Consider the following 20,602-nt stretch of genomic DNA (forward strand, 5'->3'; position numbering starts at 1 on the left):
CAGTGACGGCCTCCCCACGTGTCTCTGCTGTGAAGCTGCACACCCCACATCAGCTCATCTCCAGACATGTTGCCCTGGACACCCCTGTATTCATCCAACTCAGCTCCTCCCAAACCAACCTCACCATCATCCTCCCCGCAGTGGCACCTCCTCCCTGATTCCCACCCAGGTTCAAAACCTTCACCAGGTGTGACATCCTCTCAGTCACTGGCTTCTGTCTCCTGGGGGGCTACAACAGCCTCCTGGCTGAGCTCACAGACTCTCTTTCCTTGCCGTTCCCCTCCTCCGCCCCTTGCCCCACTTCTTCCAGCCAGATGGACCTTGCAGATGTCTACCATGAGCAAAAGACACCCATGTCAGGCAACATTTTGCCCAAGCTTCTCATCTTGGCATTCAAAGCCCTCCAGAGCACAGCCCCATCAGGACATTTGTCCTTTGGCTCCCAGAAACCAACACACTTTCTTATAGAGAGGAGCCCAAAACAGGTGAGAAACAAGATTCTGCTGCTCACTGCGTAAGCCCAAGGAGGGATTTTCCAAACATGACATTTACCGGGCCAGCCCGTGGCTCACTCAGGAGAGTGCGGTGCTGATAACACCAAGGCCACGGGTTCTGATTCTATATAGGGATGGCCAGTTTGCTCACTGGCTGAGCATGGTGCTGACAACACCAAGCCAAGGGTTAAGATCCCCTTACCGGTCATCTTTAAAAAAAAAAAAAAAAAGGGGACATTTACCAAAGGGGGAAGCAATAATAGCTCCCATTCCACGTGTGCTTCTTACAGTGTGGCCTTGAACAATCCCCATGGAGTGGTGGACTTGCACAAACTCTCCCCTTGAACCTGGGCAGAGCTTTACAACTGCCTCGGTCAATAGAAAACAGAAGTGACACCAGGTGACTTCCAAGCCTACATCATAAAATGCCTTCCACATCCCCCTGGTTTTCTTGGGACACTGATTCTTGAAACCCAGCCGCCATGTTACAAGGAAGCTCAACTAGCCCACTTATGCAGAGGCCATAGGTAGACATCCCAGCCAACAGCTCAGTCAACATCAACTGTCAGATGTGTAAGTGAAGATGATACTCCAGAAGGATCCAGCCTCCAACCTTTGAGTCTTCCCAGCTGAGGCCCTAGACATGGTGGAGCAGAGACAAGCTGCCCCCACTATGCCTTAATTGAATTTTCCTGACTCCCCACCTTGCTGGTGTCCTGGGATTATTCTTCCAGACCTTACAATAATATCATGAGCTCTTGAGTCCCTGTATTAAATACCTTTCTGCCTACAGTGTCTTTCAGTTTCTTATAAACCAAAATGTACCGATAGCAGTCAGGTAGCAGAAAGATGATAGAACCAGCGTTTGAACCGAATCTGCCTCCAACATCTTCCCCTAAACCACCCCCACTGGCCTCAGTGGAAGTCAGTGCACAGTCAAGTGGGCTGGTGGGCCAATCCCAGCCAGCTCCAAGGCCCAGTCCCACCTTAAAAACTAATCCCTTTCAAGTTTAATTCAGGCTCCGGTGCCCACATTCCCCACTTGCAGGTGCCTGGGCTGAGGAATCAGAAAATCTAGAACATTGGGGCTGGGGGCCTCACTGCCCTTCTCTCCACCAAGACCCACCCTCCCTTATGTTGCCCTGTTGTTTCTAACCTGCATCTCCGCAGAAAAGAATGTTCCCATTTAATATTTCTCCAAGGGTGGGTAGCAGCTCCTCTGTGTTCCACATCAGTAGGGGATGGTCTAGTCACTGCTCTGAGCTGATCTTGGTCCAGACAAGAGCCAAGACATTGGACATTTTTGCTAGCAAAGCAGCACCTGTCCATGACCTGATCATGGAATGCTGGAAGTGTCCCAGCACCCTCTAGAGCTGTGTTCACATGGCCCACAGCAGAATCTATGACTTCATTTTGTGGCTCCCTCTTACAGATGAGCTCAAGGTCACACCCTGAGTTAGTGGCCCAGCCAGGCACAGCTAGTCCTCCTGTCTAGGAGGCAGACACAATGCTCCCTCCGGCCTTGCACTGTACCAGCGCCCACCTGCCAGCATGACGTGGTCATTGTACACACTTACACATGCAAGATGCTCCCTTTCACCTCTCAACCTCGCAAAAAGTGTCAAGGGAGCCTTTTGGGGGTGATCTGGCCACATCTATCAAAATGTCAAGCGAGCCAGGTATTGTCCTCCAAGCAATTCACGCTGGAGACTTGTAAAAGGCTCCTGCACACAGTTGTTCCGAGCGATAGTGTCTGCGTTCATGACAGATGAGTGGGGGATGAGGTAGATAGGATGGGACATCCACATCGAGAAGGCAGAGCAAGGGCTGCCTGTGCAGATAAGATTTGCATTTGTTAGGTGACAGCTCAAGGTTCGGAGCTGTGGGGGGAGCATGTGTGTAAACACATAACCCCCAGGGCACCGCTGGTGGGAATATAGATGGTGCAGCTGCTGTGAAAAACAGTGGTGATTCCTCAAAAAATTACACATAGAATCACCATATGACCCAGCAACTCCACTTCTGGGTATACACCCCAAAGAATCTAAAGCAGGGTCTCAAAGAAATATTTGCACACCCATGTTCATAGCAGCATTTTTCACAAGAGCCAGGAGGTAAAAGCTACCTAATTGTCCATGATGGATGAATGGATAAATAAACAAATAGCATATGCATACAATGGAATATTATTCAGCCTTAAAAAGGAACAAAATTCTGGCTGGTGGTTAGCTCAGTTGATTAGAGCGCAGCCTTACAACACCAAGATCACAGGTTTGGATCCACATACGGGCCAGCCAGCTGCAAAGAAAAAAAAGAAAGGGAAGGAAATTCTGACACACACGCAACATGAATGAAACTTGAGGACTTGTGCTAAGTGAAATAAGCCTGTCACAGAAGGACAAATACTGTTCGGTTCCACTTATATGAATGAGGTACTTAGAGCAGTCACAGTCATAAAGAACGGTGGTTGCTGGAGGCTGGGGGCAGGAGGAACGGGGAGTTAGTATTTGATGGGTAGAGTTTCAGTTTTGCCAGATAGAAAGTTCTGGATATGAGTGGTGATGATGACTGCACAACACCGTGCATGTACTTAATGCCCCTGAACTACACTTAAACATGGTTAAGATGGTACATTTTATGTGATGTGTATTTTACCACAAGTAAACATTAATGAATGAATGAAAATAAAATATATACAATGACGTCATGATAACAACATAATAACAGATGGAGAAGAAGCTGCCACAGGCGCCCCACATTGCCCTCGGCTCCCATGTCCTTCTGCAGGGAGCTGCTTCCCGTGTACCCCAGAGTCTGCCTCTGCCCTCTGGCTGTCCGTGCACTCAACCTGCCCCCCAGAAGAAGTCTGCAGCTCAGGGGGGTCACAGCCCCAGCAAGAGCTCCTACAGTGATGGTGGAAAGCCTGGCGTCCCTGCTTCTGGGGCAATGACCCCACTTTGTCCCTCTGAGCCGCTCAACAGAATTCGGCTCTGGTTGCCCAAGTGGTGACTTGCTACTGGCTTCCCTGTATCCCCTGTCACATGTCCCCACCCTTTACCTGCAATGTCCCCACTTTGTCCCTCTGAGCCGCTCAACAGAATTCGGCTCTGGTTGCCCAAGTGGTGACTTGCTACTGGCTTCCCTGTATCCCCTGTCACATGTCCCCACCCTTTACCTGTGCTTCCTGGGATCACCTCCTAAATAAACCAGTTGGCCTTGTTTCGGGGGGACTTGTCACATGAGCGTGTGTATGTGAGTCTGTACTTGTATATATATTTTATGTTTTTATATATAAACCCCAGCTGCACCAACTGGCTTCCCTGTATCCCCTGTCACATGTCCCCACCCTTTACCTGTGCTTCCTGGGATCACCTCCTAAATAAACCAGTTGGCCTTGTTTCGCGGGGACTCGTCACATGAGCGTATGTATGTGAGTCTGTACTTGTATATATATTTTATGTTTTTATATATAAACCCCAGCTGCACCACTCACTGGTTGTGTGACCTGGAGCAAGTTACTTAACCTCTCTGACCCTCCATTTCTTCACCAAAAAATGAGAATAAAATAATACCTAACACAAAGGGCTGTTATAAGGACTGTATTAGTTTTCTAGAGCTGCCGTAACAAAGTGCCACAGACTGGACGGCTTAAACAACAGAAATTTATTGTCTCACGTTCTGGAGGCTGGCAGTCCAAGATCAAGGTGTCAGCAGGGTTGGTTTCTCCTGAGACCTCTCTCCTTGGCTCGTAGATGGCCGTCTTCTCCCTGTGTCCTCACATGGTTGTCCCCTGGTGTGTATTCTCTGTCCTAATCTCTTACAAGGACACCCGTCCTATTGGATCAGGGCCCAGTCTAACGACCTCATGTTAACTTATTCACCTCTTTAAAGGCTCTGTCTCCTAATACAGTCCCATTCTGAGGACTATGGGGGGGTTACAGCTTCTACATATGATTTTGGGGGGGACACAATTCAGTCCATTATAAGGACTAAATGAGATAATATAAGGGTCTTCATAAAGTTTCTGGAAAAATTTGTATTATCTTTTAATTCCATTTTTCCATGAACTTTTCGAAGTACCCTCATATGTGTAGAGGGCTTAGTGTCTGGCACATAGTAAGGGTTATAGCATAATTCCTTAAATAAAACCTTCCAGAAGGATGTAAGAAACTGTTAACAGAGTTATCTTTAAGAGAAAAAGGACTGAGGCTGGGGCACCCCTGGACTTCTTTTTATATCTTTGGGTATCCTTTGAATTTATATTTTATTCATTTATGATCTTAATTTCCTAAAATAACAACAATAATGGCAATAACAGTAATAACACTCTCAGAGCACTTGACAGCACTTGGCACTAGTTGGCGTTCCCGGGAAGGTGGGCTTCCTTCTTCCTCGGCCCCTCCCCTGACCCCTCCCCTCCTGCGTCAGGCCTGGGTCCCAGGGAGGAGGAGGGGAGTGCGGTGAAGGCTTTCATCTTTCTTAATTATTCACACATCCTGGAGGATCCTCCTCCTCCTGGGTTAAGCCCAGGCCCCCACTGAGGGGCTTGGGTTTCAGGCCAAATGCTCAGCCCGCCCACCCCCTCAGGTCTCACTCTGTCTGGAAGACCCCATCTGTCCCCTTCTCCTTCCACCACCCCAAGGGTCTCAGAGCCCCTCCCCCATCCAGACATTCCTGCTGCCCATGGCCCAGGGAGGCCAGGAACCCAGCTGCCCATTGCTCCAGTGGAAAAACCAAGGCCGGAGGGGCTCCAGGAAGTCCGTATGGGCACTGCCAGGGGGTCTCCCTGCCCAGCCTCACTCACTTCATGATTGATCCCCAAAAGTCAGCATTTGAGGGAAAAGCTTGTAAAAAACAAAAACTTTTTTAAAAGAGTGAGCGCAGCTCTCACCCCTCCCAGCTCTGGGAGAGGCCCTGGAGGAAACTGCGCCCAGCTGGGTCTGGGGTGTCCCCCACAGAGGGGTTGTCCCATGAGACTCAATTTGGAAGCTCAGAGGCCTCACCCACCAGAGGGACCTGCCCGAGTCCTCCTGGGGCTGGTGAAAGCTCCACAGCCCCAGCATCCCAAGGGAGGAGGTCGCAGCAGATGGGAATAGGGAGGTCCAGGGCTGGGGTGGGGCCTGTTCTCCATGCTGGGACCATAGGCTGCCCACACCTGCCTGGCCTCCTGCCCCTGACCAGGGAGGGACCCACAGAGGGAAGTGCCTCTCCTTTCTTTGTTCTTTCTGGCAAGTTTAATTGAACATTTTCCCTTAAATCGTGATCTTTTGGGATCAGTTAACCCTGATGAGTAACTTGGAGCCCTGGCTACACTTGCATAAACTTCCTTTCTTTGTTCTTTCTGGCAAGTTTAATTGAACATTTTCCCTTAAATCGCGATCTTTTGGGATCAGTTAACCCTGATGAGTAACTTGGAGCCCTGGCTACACTTGCATAAACACACAAGGGACTCTCTAAGCCTCAGTATTCCCATCTGAGCAATGGGACATGGGACTCTTGTCACTCCCCCCCATGGAAGGCTTAGTGGGGGACCCACCCTCAGAGCTATGAGGTCTCTGCTGGCCCCTGACCCAGCTGGGAGGATGGGGATGGAGATGCATGGAACAGAGGTTAGTACCCTGAGTGCTGAGTGAGCGCAGCCTGGGGCTGTAGCTCATGTTCCAGGGAGCTGGTCTGTGTGCGTGTGTGTGTCTGTCTGTGCTCATGTCTGCGTGTCTGAGTGCATGTGTCTGTGTGTGCACGTGTGCCTCAGCACGCGGCTCCGTGCATATGTATTTGCGTGTGCATGGGGTCCTTTGCACATATCTGTATGTGTTCATACACACAAGTCCGTGTTTGTGTGCAGGCTCCCAAGTGTGTGGACGTGTGATGGGTCGCACTCTTTGGGAACAGCCGAAGAAGCAAACAGGACTCACAGGAGCGGGAACTGCACCCAGTGCTCTGGAATCCGCGCCCTGGGGAGACCCAGAACCAGTCCTGACAGGAGGGCCCTGAAGATGCGAAAAGGCCAGGATATGGGGAGTCGGGGCGCGCCACAGCGAGTTTGGCAGTCCCCACGGCGCTCCGGGGCGCCCACGGGAGAGTCTCCCTCCTTCCGAAGACGCCCTTTTCCTCCACTGGGTCTGGAGAACAGTCGGCCTGGCACCCTCAAACCCACACTTCACCCGGGACCCGAAGCCTTCCCTACGGGCGGCCTGTGCTTATGCGGGTCCCTCCACCCGGGTTGCTCTCCGGTCCCTTTTCCTGGGTTAGGGGCTCCCTACTCCTCCCTGGAGATCCGCTTGCTCGGGGCAGCCAGCCTCCGCCGTCAGACTGTGCGCGCACTCGACGGGCCCCACAGCCCGGGCACGCGCGGCCACGTGGTGGGCGCCCATTTGGGCGTCATGAATGGAATTCAGAACCAGCTGAGGCCGGACCCGAGTCGTTCCAGGCCAGGGTCGGCCCCGTCCACGGGCGGGGCTCCCTCCTCTCCCTCCCCCTGTGCGACCCCCTCATCCCCCATGGCCTGGCAGAGGTCGGCTCCGGAGGACTCATCTGTCTCTTCCACGTCACTGAGGCTTTTCTGGCTTCTGGCCTGGTATTAACCGGGCTGGGGGCGCCCAACAGGCCTTTGAAGCAGTCATCTGCCCCTGTCAATCTCGAGACTCCCGCCCCCGAGAACCACCAATCACAGCGCAGGCCTCCCAGCTTCGTCATCAACAGCCAATCGGTGGCCTCCGGCCATGCAGAGCCTCGGCGAGGTGGGGACCGGGGGCGCGTCGGCTCCCGTCTGCGGTGTCACCCCCGCCCCCATCCTCTACCGGGTCCCACCGCTCAGAGCTGCGCCTCGCTGCTCTTCACCTGTTTCCTCCTCTGTAAAATGGAACAGCGGCTGACCCTGGGGCCAGGCCGGGATTAAATATTACACAAAAGGGTCCAGCCCCGCACCTGCCCCTCCGGTGGAGCTGGCCTCATGGAACCCAGAGAATAGGGCCCAAGATCCACGTCCCGCTGTGAGACATCCGGAGACATGCCTCCCTCCCTCGCAGAGCTGGGCTGGGGCTCACGTTTTGATGCAGGCACCAGCCCAAGGTCTCCAAGCTTAGCCCATCCATCTCCGACTCCTTCCAAGGCCTGTGCGGGCTGGGCCTGCACTCCCAAGGGCCCAACAGCACCTCCTAGCTCGAGGGGGTCCCCAGCACACCACTTGTGGGGTTGTGGAAGAACTGGGGGGCTTCAGGCACACTCATAAGGCCCTTTATAGGACAAGAAGTGGTGGCCCTTACCCCTAAGTTCCCTAGTCAAGGAGCACCTGTCAACCGGGGGATGTATTTCCTTATCTGCACCTCCTAAATATTCTGCATGTGTTAGGCAGGGCCACCTCTGTGTATACTCCTGCCCCAGGCCTCCTAAACATTGGAGGTGGCCTATTGAGGAGCCACCAATTCAGTTGCTCCTCACCAGAGTGCATACTATGTGCTTGTGCCAACCCGGTGGCTCTGGGCAGACCTACAGGCTGAACGAGAGTCCACTCCACTCCACTCCACCCCAGCCATGTCCTCCCATCCCAAAAGATGTCCTGGCTGCACGAGCTCACAGATCACCCACTGGAGCCCCAGCCTCCCTCCCAGCTCTCCCACCACTTGGCTCAGAGCAAAGGCACCCACCTTACTCACCAACCCTCCCTGCCCACCTCCGTCCCCAAGATGCACAGGCCAACCTCAGGGCTGCAGACTCAAGTTATTTTATTTTGCTCTTTCCAGTTTGAAGCTACTATCATGGGCGTTTAGAGTTATACAAATGACACTTACAAAAAAATAAAAGACCAAGACACCCAGAGTGAGATGCACGGCAGTTGGGGGGGGTAGGGGTGCTGGCTCCCAGCTGAGGGCACCGCCTGGCTTCATCCAGCCCAGGAGACCCGAGGAGTCCAGTCAGATGCGGAGCACCAATCACAGCAGGGGCTCTGGCTGATGCAGGGAGGGGACCAGCCATGCCCAGGAGGAAGGAAGGAGGGGACGGAGATGCGAGCCCCCTGGGAAGGTGGGAGCAGGTCTGGACTCAGGCAGGTGCTGAGACACTCCCCCAAGCCCCCTTGAAGACCATTCATTACTACAACCAGGCTTACCCGGGGCACCTACAGCAAGAACATTTCATTAAAAAAAATACTGATTTGGTCATTTTCTGCTTCCAGTCAGGCCAGGGTGAAAGGAAAGAGACAGGAGCAAAGCGTCCCCCCCATCCCAACCCCAAGCATCCCCACAGAGGAATGCACAGTGGGCAGACCTGGTGCCCACTCCCAGCAAGGGGAGCCAGCCTGGGCCTCTGAAGGGCACGAGGGAGGCCGCCCTCCAGCCAAGACCCAGAAAAACATGCATGGGCAAGTCTCAGGCACACTCCTGATGCAGGGGTGCAGGGACGGTGCACCAGGGAGGGGCCACTGACAGGCTTGGGGCCTGCCTCCTGGGGTGCAGGGGGAGAGGGTGTCAGGAGGGGGCAGGAGATTCCAGTTACATGCCCTGCCATGCCCAGGGGCTCAGGAAGGCCTCCTCCCAGCCCCCCACTTCTCCTTGGCCACATCCAGGAAAATAAGGCTCAGTCGTCTGAGGTCAGAAGAAAGAGGTGCCAGCCTCACTCCATGGCAGAGAAGAGGGCAGAGGAATCTGAAATCCCTCCAAGGAACAGGCCATAGCCAGACTCATGAGTGGGGGGGACCCAGGTGGGAGGAAAGTCCAGAAGGGACAACAGGTGGGGGCACCATTTTCTCTGGGGTTTCCAGTTTAAAAGGCAAGGGGCTCACCACCCCGGAGCCCACCTGGAGAAGAGAGTTAGCAGAAGGGGTCTGGAGGAGCCAGAATGGGGTGGGATGGGACAGGAGGCGGGCGGAACCCTAGTACTCCCAGAGTGAGGCAGGGTCGATGGTCTCAGCGGAGGCCTTCAGGACCCCTGCGTGGTCCCCCTTCAGGTAGCGCCCGCCCACCTTGATAGCCACTTTGTTGTAGTCGCAGAACTCGAAGAAGAAGTCCACAGGGGTGTCGCTGCTGCTGGTGACCGAGGAGTCGTTGCCCACCGTCCAGTACTTGCCCGTGGAGTCTGGGGAGGGGGGATCCATCAGGCCTTGCCCCAGGCCCTGCTCTCCCGCCCCCACCCTGCACAGGCCTCCTCCTCTTCTTCAAGGGCTAATGCCCCCTCCCTCCAATCATGGCTTCCAGAATGCAGGTGGGGTCTGTACATCCCCCGCACCACCACCCTGCCCATACTAGACACACGAATGGGGATCTGAAAACATGTTCTGAATCCAAATCAGCATAGGACATCTGTCCCCTTGGGGCCTGGAATGGCCTTGAGCCAAGCCACAGGGTCACCAGGCTGAGCCCCAAAGCCAGGGCTAATCAGGGAATGGGGTGAGGTGGGGGGTGACTGCTGCAGCCCTGACACCAGCCCCTGCACCAAGGGGGGTTGGTGCCCAGCAGCCTCCCGCAGGAAAACCTGCCTTTGATGTTGTAGGCACCGTCGTTGAACTCAAGCTGGAAGACATCGTAGTTGGAGCGGTTGGCATCCAGGGTGCCCGTGACCTTGCGGCAGCCGATAAAACCATGCTCCCCGCGGAACACAATGATGGGACGGTTGATCAGCTTCATGAGGAAGAGCTCTGCCTCCCCTGTCCCAGGAGGAGGAATGCACAGTGAGCCTCATAGCAGGGTGGGGGGTGGGGGGCTGGTATGACCAGGATGTGGCTCAGAGAGGAAAAGCCAGAAGCCCAGGGTCACACACCAGTTGGCCCTAAGGTAAGACAAGGTGGGGCCGGTTTGGGGCATGCCAAGCACAGACACAGCGGGCCTCAGATAGGGCTGACAAGTAACTGTGGCATGGCTAGACCCTCCAAGGTTTAGGGGCAGCCCCACGGACCAGGGGCTTGGGGTGTGCCAGTAGGCAGCTACCTGCTGTCTCCACGGAGGCAGCCAGCTGCCCGTTCTTCTTGGCGGTCACAAACTTGCCATTGGATGCTCGCAGTGTGATACGCCGATCACGCCACTCGATGTCAAAGTAGCAGCTGGCATTCCTGAGGGATGGCAAGACAGGGTCAGGTGTGTCTACCCCAATCCCACAGGAAGGACTGGCTTAGGTGAGCAAGGGGGGTGACAGGTGGGTGGCGGGGCACTCACTTGGTGGACGCGGTGGACTGCACGCCCCCAGTGGCCGTCAGCGTCCAGTACTTGCCCGTGTGGGTGCGGAAAGCGCACTTTTTGGTGTCACGGTCGATCTCCAGCTGGAAAGTCTCCTGGTCAGTCTCTTCGTCCTGATTGGCCGATAGGTCCATACCTGCGGAGAGGGAGCCTCCAACTGGTACAGGGGACCCCCAGGGCCCACACACCGGGGATGCCACAGGGCCAGGGGGCTGACGAGACCCCACAGTGGCTCAGATCCCTTGGTCACACACCAGAGGCGGCAGGCAGAACCCAGGAACACAGGCACGGCCAGTCAAAGGCCAAGGCCAGCCATGTCCGTTTTCACATCACTTTCCTGATTATAGAAGTAACACCTTTGAACAAGCCAACTACAAAAAGATGTTCCTGAGCCCACTGGGAGAATCCTAACATGGCCCATAATTAAATATTAAGGATTAATTATGGTTAATCATGTTGTGGTTATGTAAGAAAATGGCCTAATTTTTTAGAGACACAGATGGGAAATATTTCATGATGAAATGCCCTGATGTCAAGGATTGGCTTTAAATAAAATAAAAAACAATGTATAAAGAGACAGATGGAGTCAGCACGGCAGAACTCTACATCCTGGGGAGTCGGTATATGTGGGTTCCTTACATTCTTCCTGCTTCTTTCTGCATACGTGTAAAAGCTAAGAGTAGACCATAACAGCACATGTTCCTTTCAGTAAATTTAGAAAACCCATAAGAGCACAAAAATGAAGTCATACATATTCTGCCCCCCCCACCGCAGAATACCACGTGAACGGTGAACACACCCTTCCAGCCTGTGCTCCTATGCACATGCATTTTCTTCACCTATGTATCTGCAAACGGTTCTCTGCATGACATCTTTACCCGGGTTCCTGTTGCTAAACCATCCGATATGACCATATTGATCCCTAATGTCAAGACAGTGGAGGTGGCTTCTGAGGTTTGCTCCCACATGCTACGCGCACTGGCTGTTCTCGGTAACCACACCAGTTTGCAGATCCATGCTGATTCTTCCAGCTAAAACCTGGGAGCGGTATCTTCGGTCACATTCCTCAAGCGCCCTGGATCCTAAAAACTGCAGCAGCAGGGACATCTGCTGGGCTGGGTGAGCTGCCAGGCTCTGCCTGGCTTGGGGCTTTGCGAGCATGTCATCATTTGGTGCCTGTATGAAACAGGGACCCCAGCGGTGGGTGACAAGCATCACCCCACAAATGGTAGGGAGGCTGGTGGGTAGAGGAACCCACACCCAGAGGATCCATCCTTAGTTCAACCACCCCCCCTAGTCTGAAGGGGGTCAGCTCCATCCTAACCTCATCATGTGTCCCCACATCAGCACGAGGGGATGAAGGTCCCCACTTCACAGAGGGAGACTGAGACTGAGAGGTGGCATGTCTTTGCCTAAGGTCACATGGGGGAGAAAGTCAGGTCATGGTGGCATTCAGGAGGGGAGTGGGAAGATCTTTTGCCCTCTTTCCTTCCACCTACCCTCCTGTGTATGGATCAGTGGACATGCCCTCCATGGGTTGCCCAAGGCCCCGAACCAGCCCCTCTTAGAACCCCTTGGGTCCACTGGGTCCCCTCGGCCCATCTCCTCTGCAGGGTCCACCATCTGGAACCTTTCTGGCGAGCTGGATCCTCCATCACGCCCCAGCCAAGTGCTAACTGAGGCTGGGGTCCGCAGGGGCTGGGGCTGCTGGGTGCTGGGACCATCCTAAAGCCGCACACACCCCAGGGAGCACAGCTCTCCACCAGCTGACCTGCTCCACCCCCACTGCTGTAGAAGCCAAGGGGCTGATGGGAACCATGAGGAGGGCAGCTGTCCTTCCACGTCCCTCCTTGTCCTGCACATCTGTAGGCAGCAGTGAGCCTGAGTCAGCTGGGCAGAGCCGCCACAGCACTGCTCTGTGGACAGCAGCCCTGGTGGCCTGCCCTGACCACATGGTACCACCTGCCCAATGTGCGGTGAGTGGGATGACCAGAGAACAGACAAGAGGAATGGCCCCTGCAGGCCCCCCACCCAGCAGCAGAAGGGACTCTGTGTTCCCTAGAAAGAGGTACAAAGGGGCAGGGAAGGAGGACAGCAGAATAGAGTCAAATCTCCTGCACTGAACCTGGGGTTCAGAGAGCTCATCCTAACACAGTCCTGCACATAAACACAGTGCTTACCAGCCTGCCTGAGAACAAACACAGGAAGTAGAGGCTCCTCTCAATAAATGACACTTGACTGCTTTGCTGAAGCAAGAGGCAGCCACTGCACCTCAAGGGAGGCTCGGCAGCAGCCCCCACTTGCCTGGGGCCATATGACGGCCACCAACTCCTCGGATACTCAGGCCCCATCAGCCTAGTGCGTTTAGTCCTCAAACCGATTTGATGAAAAGGCCTAGACCAACCAGTGAGGTGCCCAGAGTGGGGGCCAGGCACTCGGGAGAGTGCCTTCACCTCACTCAGCCCCCGTTTACCTACTTGCCAAAAAGGTCGTCTCTCTATTCTGCCAGGATGTTGAAAGGATTTATGGGCCTGGTGCCAAGCAGATACCTGGTATTCCTACCCCAACAGGAAGGGTGGGCAAAAGGGGAGCTGTCTCCCCACCCACCAGCACCCCTCCTGGCTCCAAGACCCCACCCAGACAGGAAAGGCCCTACTTGGCCTTGGAATCTCTAATTAGAGCTGCGTTACTATGGGAACAGGGTTTTCTTCAGGATTTTTCTTTTCATCAATGGCAGCACAGAAAGCCTGAGTCCTGAGGAGCCAGAAGCAGAAGCTCCTCAACTGAGCCCATGGGTGCATCTCAAAGCCACAGCAAGACTCCTGGCTCCCATCTGTCCTACCCTCACTGCAGCTCCAGCTTCTGAGCTCTTCTCTCTGGTGGTTCAGAGGAGGTAGCCCCTCCCTGCCTCATACCCTACATGGTTCACATCTCCCTTAGGCCTTAGCAGTTCCCAAATTCCCGGGCTTGTTCAAAATAGGCATTCTCCCCTCCATGCCATTTAGGGGATGGGGGCCTAGAATCATTTATGGCCTCTCCTCCCCTCCCCTCTTTCCAATCAGCTCTTGAGACTACCTGACCATTTCAAATCCCTCCTCAGTCCTTATACAAGCCATCCCGAGCTTGGAATGCCCTGCCTCATGGGGACAACTCTTATACTCCCGCAAAGCCCAGCCTGACCAGCCCCTCCTCAGCCAGCCAACCTCAGACTGACTGGATGGGGCACTTCCTGAGCCCCCAGATGCAAGGAAGCTGGAGGGGGAAGGTTCTCATGGCTAAGACAAAATGAGAAATGTGGGCAGGCGTGGCCCAGGGTCTGACTGGAGCCAGGGCAGGTGAGGATCCTGAGGAGCAGGGAAGAGACCCCACCCAGTTGCAGCGCTGCCCACCCAGCTGCGGCATTGTGCAAGGATAAGGCAGCGTGCACTCAGCCGATGCTGCCTCTATTGTGAAAGCCTCCCTTAAACAAAGCCTGGCTGAAAAAACCTGCCCAGGGCAGCCCCAAGATCTGAGACCAGAGAATCCAGTACTTTACAGATGGGGAAACTGAGGCTGGAGAGCAGGCTGCAGCTTCTGCAGGGAGCACTCCGCCCCCACCAGGCCCAGCCTGTGCAGGCCTGCAGGGATGATTCACATCCGCCAGCAGGCTGAGCCCCAGGATCCTCCTCTTCCCTGGCTGGCGTTTCCTAACATGTGTCGGAAGCACAGACACAGCCTGCTTGCCACGCAGGCCTGACCAAAATGGCCTCTACAGACACACACACCCCCATGCTAGCTCATGGTCTTCATGTCACCCTTTATCCCACCCCAGGAAGCCCTGGAGGGTTGACTGACAAGGACCCCAAGATCTGAGGCCAGAGGAGCCCCCAAAGCTCCCTCCCTCAGCTCCATGTCCCTTTAGACTAAAAGATGAGCCTGGCTCCAATTTCCAACTCCTCCTGCCCCATCAGCCTGAATCACAACCATGACACCCACAGTGAGCTTTACTAAATAGGGGAGCATCTGCCCAGACTTGCCAAAAACACCCTCAGGCTCTCTGTTCCTTCCAGGCCCCAATAACCAATGCCACCTGCAGGATTCTGCCACATCTTCCCCAGGGCAGGCTCTGGACTCTGGACACAGCTCAGCAGGCATGGTGCAAGCCTCTGCAATGATGACTACCTGTGGCCCTTCCACTCCCATCTCCCAACCTCACAGGCTTCTTCCCAGCCACACTAGACCTTCTGTGCCTTTGTCTCAGGGCCTTTGTACAGGCAGTATCAGCTGCCTGCAACACAGCTCCACACACCTGATACAAACTACCTTCTATTTGTCCTTCAGGTCAGCTCAGGTGTCCTCCTCAGAAAGGACCTCCCCTCTTTAATCTAATCTGGGACCCTGATGTACTTCCTGAACCTCCCAGTCTTTTCTGTCCCACTCATCACCGAGATTCCTGAGGGAGGCTGAGAGATATCAGGCAACCCAGGTAAGAGCCCATTCTGGAGTCAAAATACCCAGATCTGACTGCTGCTTACTTGCTGTGCAACCTAGGGCAAGTGGTCTCACCTCTCTGGGCCTTAATTCGGCAAACTCCAGCACAAGATGGCCATTACCCCACCCAGGCCTCCACCTTCTTCCTCACTGCGGGGCGGTGGGGGAAGCCTTGCCTCCACTCTACGAAGCCCACAGCCAGGAGGTGGCCATCAGGGAGGCCTCCCTCCACGGAGATGGGAGGAGCCACTGACTTGGCTCCCATCCAGCTATCTCCAAGGCCTGGGGTCCAACTTCCCAATCAGGGGAGGAAGATTTTTCCAAAGACCCCTCCAGCGGGGCCCCTGGATGCTAGCAATCAACAGCCCTTTCGCAAAGGAGGGGAGAGGACGCCAAAAGAGAACCCGCCTAGGAGGAGAATCTGAGAAAGAAGGGAAAGAGGGGGGCTCACTTCTGGCTCACAGGTTGGTCGGAAATGGCCACGCCTGCAGAAGGCCCTGGAGGGAACAGATCGAGTTGCAGCCAATTGTTCCCGACGAGAGCCCTAGGGATGGGTTCACTCGAGGGTAGGGGCTTCCCGAGGGAGCCGGGCTGGGGTCTCCCGACAAACGCTGAGGCCGCCCTCGGACGTCGGCCGAGCGGAGCGCACCGGCCGGGAGACGCGCGCGGCAGGAGCAGGGCGGGGTGCCTGGCGGGCGGCCAGCCGCGCCACGCTGTTCCCCAGCCGCGGCGCGAACGGGGAGGCCGCTTCCTGGGGAGCCTCGAGATCCGGGCCCTGGGCCTGGGAACGGCGCGGGGGGGCCCTCCGCTGGGGAGACCCGTGAAAGCCCATCCCCTCCCCCGCCCCGCCCCATATGGTTTTTTCCTCTGCAGAGACCGAGCAGGACAAAAGGGACGAGGGAGGTCCCAGTCGAGGCGACCCGCCCCCCTGCTCACAAAGGCCGCGGCCTCGAGCGCGGGGCAGACGCGGGAGGAGGAGCTGGGCAGGGGAGGGCAAACACTCTCAGCATCCCCCGCAAGCAGAGGCCGACCACGCCCGGCAGCGGGATGTGGGGGAAGGCGGGGAGGTGGGAAGCGCACCCCGCCGGGATCAAAGGCCCCGTTATCCTCCCACACCCTGCCCGCGAAAGGCGGCCAGTGGGGGTTGGGGGCGCGCCCCTGGCACGTTGCAACCCTCGTCTCCGCCCTGAGCCAGAGGCCCGCCAATGGGGGAGGGGTGCGAGGAAATGGGCAAGAGGCACCCCCTCCCCAAGAGCTGGGCCCGCCGATCCGAGGGATCAGCGCGCCTAGGGAGACCCCACATTGGGGTAGGGGTTCGGAGGATGGTACGTACGGCTGCGCCTTCGCGGGGCCTAGAGAGCCCCCAGCCCGGGGTGGGAGGTGTGCAGTGGCGCCTGAGAACAGGCAAAGCCCCACCCTTTGCCCCCTCCTCAGGCGGGAACTCACATCCCGCATTGGGGTGGGGAGTCCTGTGCACCCAGCGGGGGCGCACCGGGGGCCGCTCGGGATTGCAGCGGCGCCGGGGACGAGAAAGGGCGGGAGGCTGGAGTGACGAGGGCGCAGTGCGCTTTGTGCACAGACCGGGAGAGGCGGGGGCGCCGTCCCCACTCACCCTGGCGCGTGGACACGTTCCTCTCGTTGGCCGCCTGCAGCACGACCTGGGCGCAGCTCTGCTCCAGGGCGAAGAGCTCGTCCTTGCCCACCTTGGTGGCCTTGCCCGCCTTAAGCGTGCCGCTGGGCCCCGACGGCGCCAGGTAGCGGCCTTCGCAGTCGCGGAAAGCCACCTTGCCGGAGCGGAACTCCAGCGTGTAGCCGGTGGCGGGCTCGGGGCGCGCCACCAGCCGCCCGTCGTGGCGCAGGAAGCGGTGGTCGGCCGTCTGCACGCTGTAGCGCTGGTCCTGGAAGGCCAGCGTGATGAGCGAGTCGACGCCCCAGGGCACGTCGCGGTCCACGGCGATCTCATCTGCCGGCCGCGCGCTCAGGTGCGCGTAACGCTTACGAGTGAGGCTGTAGATGTTGACCTGCGGGTGCATGGCGATGTGCACGCTCCATTTCTCGGCCGGCGACACGGTCTGCGCGAAGCACGACAGGCGGTCCTCGGTGCCGCCGAAGTAGCGCCGGTGCGCCTCGGACTGCAGCGACCAGCGGCCGTCGTCGTGAGCCACGATGAGAAAGCGGCAGTCGGCGCCGGGCACCTCGCGCTCGCAGGTCACGTTGCCGTCCTTGTCCGCCGCCAGGTAGCGGCCCAGGTGGCTGCGCAGGCACACGGCCGCGCTGCCCGCCTCGTCGGGCGGCTGCTCCAGCGTCCAGATCTGCTTCTTCTTCAGGCTGCTGGCCGACGCGTTCACCTTGAACCCGAACGCCTCGGCCGTCAGGTACTTGTTGCCGCAGTTAATGAGGCCGAACTGGATCTGCACCGCCTCGGCCGTGCCGTTGGTGGTCATGGTGGCGGCAAACGAGAGGCCCCAACGCAGCCCCGGGTGATGGGTGGCGGGTCCCCGCGGCGGCGCCCCTGCTCCTTTGTTCGGCGGCCGCGGCCCGCGCGCACCCTCCGCAGCGCTCCACAAAGCCGGCCCGCGGCGCCCGAGCCTCTTTATAGGCGGGATGACGTCAGCGCGGTGAGGCCCCGCCCCCTCCCTGCCCCGGAACTCTGCTGCGGAGGGGGGCCGGGGGCGACAGAGCGAGCGCTGCGGCGCGGGGGGCGGCTTGGCTCTCGGCGTCCCCTCCTTGTGCACTGCCGCCCCGGCAGCCTCCACACCTCAGGCCGCCACCAGCTCCCCGCAAGGCCATCGCCGCACCTCTCAGCGCCGCCACCTGAAGACTCGTCCGCAGCTCCCCACGCGTACCGCCCAACCCCTCGGGCGCCCCCCTCCCCAAGCCTAGCAGGGAGGAAGGACCAGCCAGGTTTGAGGCTCTCACAGAGACCGCAGACACCCCGGTGCAGGTCGGCACTGAGGGGGAGGGTCTGGGGGCCGCTCGGAGGAGGTGACCTTAGAGCAGAGGCTTGAAGGAGCCGAGAGGCAGGCAGGTAGGAGAAGCGGACTGGGAGCAGAGAGGGTCTGGTGGAGACAGGGTCAGGCCAGGAGCTGAGGAGGGGTCTGGAGAGGCTTTGCACCTGGCCGTCCCGAGCAGCGGGCTGTGGTTCCCTGAGGCTTTCGGCCCAGGGCCACTGCCCCAGAAGGCCACCCAGATCCCTTGTGTGGCCCAGGCACCCAGCTGGGCTGACCTAAATAGGTCTCGGTGATAGTGGCCGAGTCAGTGGCCACCAATTTCATTCTGGTGACACATAAGCCACAGGGCTCTGGTTTTACCAGGCAGTGGGGTAGGCAGGGCAGGAATGACTGTTTCCGTTTGATGAGGTGAATCAAAGAGGTCCAACAGCTCCGGGCCAGCAGAGCCCTGCAGGGCAGAGCCTGGGTCTCTGGTTCTGAGGCCAGTGTGACTTCTGCCACCACCCCCCAAGCCCTGACGTCGTGAGACTCTGAGCTGGGCACACAGGAGGGGTGTGATTCTGGTTGCAGCCCCTATCCTTCAGGACCCCAACTCTGCAGCCTCCTCCCTCAAAGCGGACATTCCCTTCAGAAACCAACCCCTGCCGCTTCACCCACCCCCATCTAGGAACACTTCCCTTTTCTGAGCCTCTCTGAAGGCCAAGACTTTTCCTAGGACATTCCCCACATGCCAAGCAGGCCCCTGGAATGCCAGCATGACCACAGGCTGCCCACAAGGTCCCTGGCCCAGGCCCTTCTGAGCCACAAACCAAGCGAACTGAGCTAGCTCCCCGTCCTCAGCCTGTCTCTGATAAACTGATTGCTCAGCTGGTCTGTGCCTGCGCCTGACCCCAGGCAGTCTCCTCCAGGGATTTTCGATGGGGAGGGGAAGATGGTGTCACCTTCTTCCCATTGTGACTCAAATGGGTTTACTGGCAGTGCCTCGAGCTCCAGACCAGGCATGCCTCTAGCATCCCTTCCCACAGATCTCACCTCCTCCAGAGCTGGAAAATCAAAAATTTCTCCATTTGAGGTCATCTAATAGGTCATGCAGACCTAGGCTTGAAATGCAGCAGCTCACTGGCCGTGTGACTTTGGGCAAATTACTTAACCTCTCTGAGCCTTTATTTCCTGTTACGTGGAAGAGATGAAAATCTCCCATCTCAGGGTGATCTGAGAGTCCCTGGGGGCATAGAGATCAGTCAGTCACTGCCCCTGGCCACCCTCAGAACCCATCCCAGTCCACCTCCATCTGGTTAGAGAGAACCCAAACTTCTGGCCAACTACTGAGGCTCAGAGGCAAGGTTGAATAATAACTGCAGATGTTTAGGGAAGGCTGTGGGGTGCCAGCCTCAGTGCTGGCAGCGGGGCTGGTGTATGCTGAGACCCACCTCCTGGGATCTGGGCTGGTGGCACCTCCATCAAGAGACTGCAGCTCACCACCATGGCCTGGAGTCCCCCTGCTGTAGCTGTGCAGCCTGAAGACCAGTAAGAGGACTGGGGCTGGCGGCTCCTGCCTCTCTGTAAGACCAGGGATGGGAGCAGGTCCAGGCCTCCCAGGTAGTGCCTGCAGTGGGTAGAAAGACAGGTGAGGCGGGATGGGTAACCATGGCAACCCGGGCTCTTGCACTGGCCTTCCTGGGTTCAAACTTAATATCTTTTGCTCTCTTTTAGAGATTTTATCACCTCTAAAAAGGGTATAACAACAGTACCTGCCTGTGAGAGTAGTTGAGAGGATTAAAGGAGTTAACATATATCAGCCTGGACCGAGGGGGTTCCTGGAGCGTGGGACTCAGTTTCAAACTGGCACAAGTTGTTGACTACTTATCAACCATTTAAAACAGTGCCAGGCATGTGAGCTCAATAAATGCCAGTTGTTATATTATTCACATAACAACATTGAGTCAGGGTCAGAGAGTCAACAGGGGTCACACTCTGGACAAAGTTTTAGGACCAGTGGGCCAGGAGCAGCGTGTTTTGTGCCTACTTACTGAATAACTGAAAATCGAATGGAGCTATTGGGGGAGGGGACCTTGGATTTCCCCACAGGACAGGGGCAGCCCAGGTCGAGTGAACAAAATAGATTCTGAAGTGTTGGGGAAAATCCATTGTGGGACTGGAGATGAGGTCATCTGGGGTCAGTGTATGAAGAATTGAGAACTGAGGTTAATTTCAACAGATGTGGAACTAAAGCTTTTATTATCATTTCACTTTTTCTTCCAAATAGATGATACATTCACATAGTTCAAATATCAAAAACCATAAAAAGACCTTCACCCACCCAGTTCCCGCCCCATGGCTTCAATAATTGCTGTCAGATTTATTTCTTTTTTTTTTTTTTTTTTTTTTTTAAAAATGACTGGAAAGGGGATCTCAACCCTTGGCTTGGTGTTGTCAGCACCACGCTCAGCCAGTGAGCAAACCGGCCATCCCTATATGGGATCCGAACCCGTGGCCTTGGTGTTATCAGCACCGCACTCTA

General features: G+C 56.5%; 1 protein-coding gene across 1 annotated transcript; it reads right to left on the reverse strand.

The window, feature by feature from the left end:
• Positions 1–8,201: 8,201 nt before the first annotated feature.
• On the reverse strand, positions 8,202–17,695 carry FSCN1 (fascin actin-bundling protein 1). Its single transcript, XM_008575955.1, has 5 exons — positions 16,743–17,695; positions 10,640–10,796; positions 10,415–10,536; positions 9,967–10,134; positions 8,202–9,566 (listed from the first exon to the last, which is right to left on the reverse strand). The coding sequence occupies exons 1-5, from the start codon at positions 17,572–17,574 to the stop codon at positions 9,364–9,366; spliced, it is 1,482 nt and encodes a 493-aa protein (XP_008574177.1). The 5' UTR covers positions 17,575–17,695; the 3' UTR covers positions 8,202–9,363.
• Positions 17,696–20,602: the final 2,907 nt, after the last annotated feature.

Source organism: Galeopterus variegatus, unplaced genomic scaffold (genome assembly GCF_000696425.1).
Source record: "Galeopterus variegatus unplaced genomic scaffold, G_variegatus-3.0.2 Scaffold1264, whole genome shotgun sequence".
Taxonomy (NCBI): domain Eukaryota; kingdom Metazoa; phylum Chordata; class Mammalia; order Dermoptera; family Cynocephalidae; genus Galeopterus; species Galeopterus variegatus.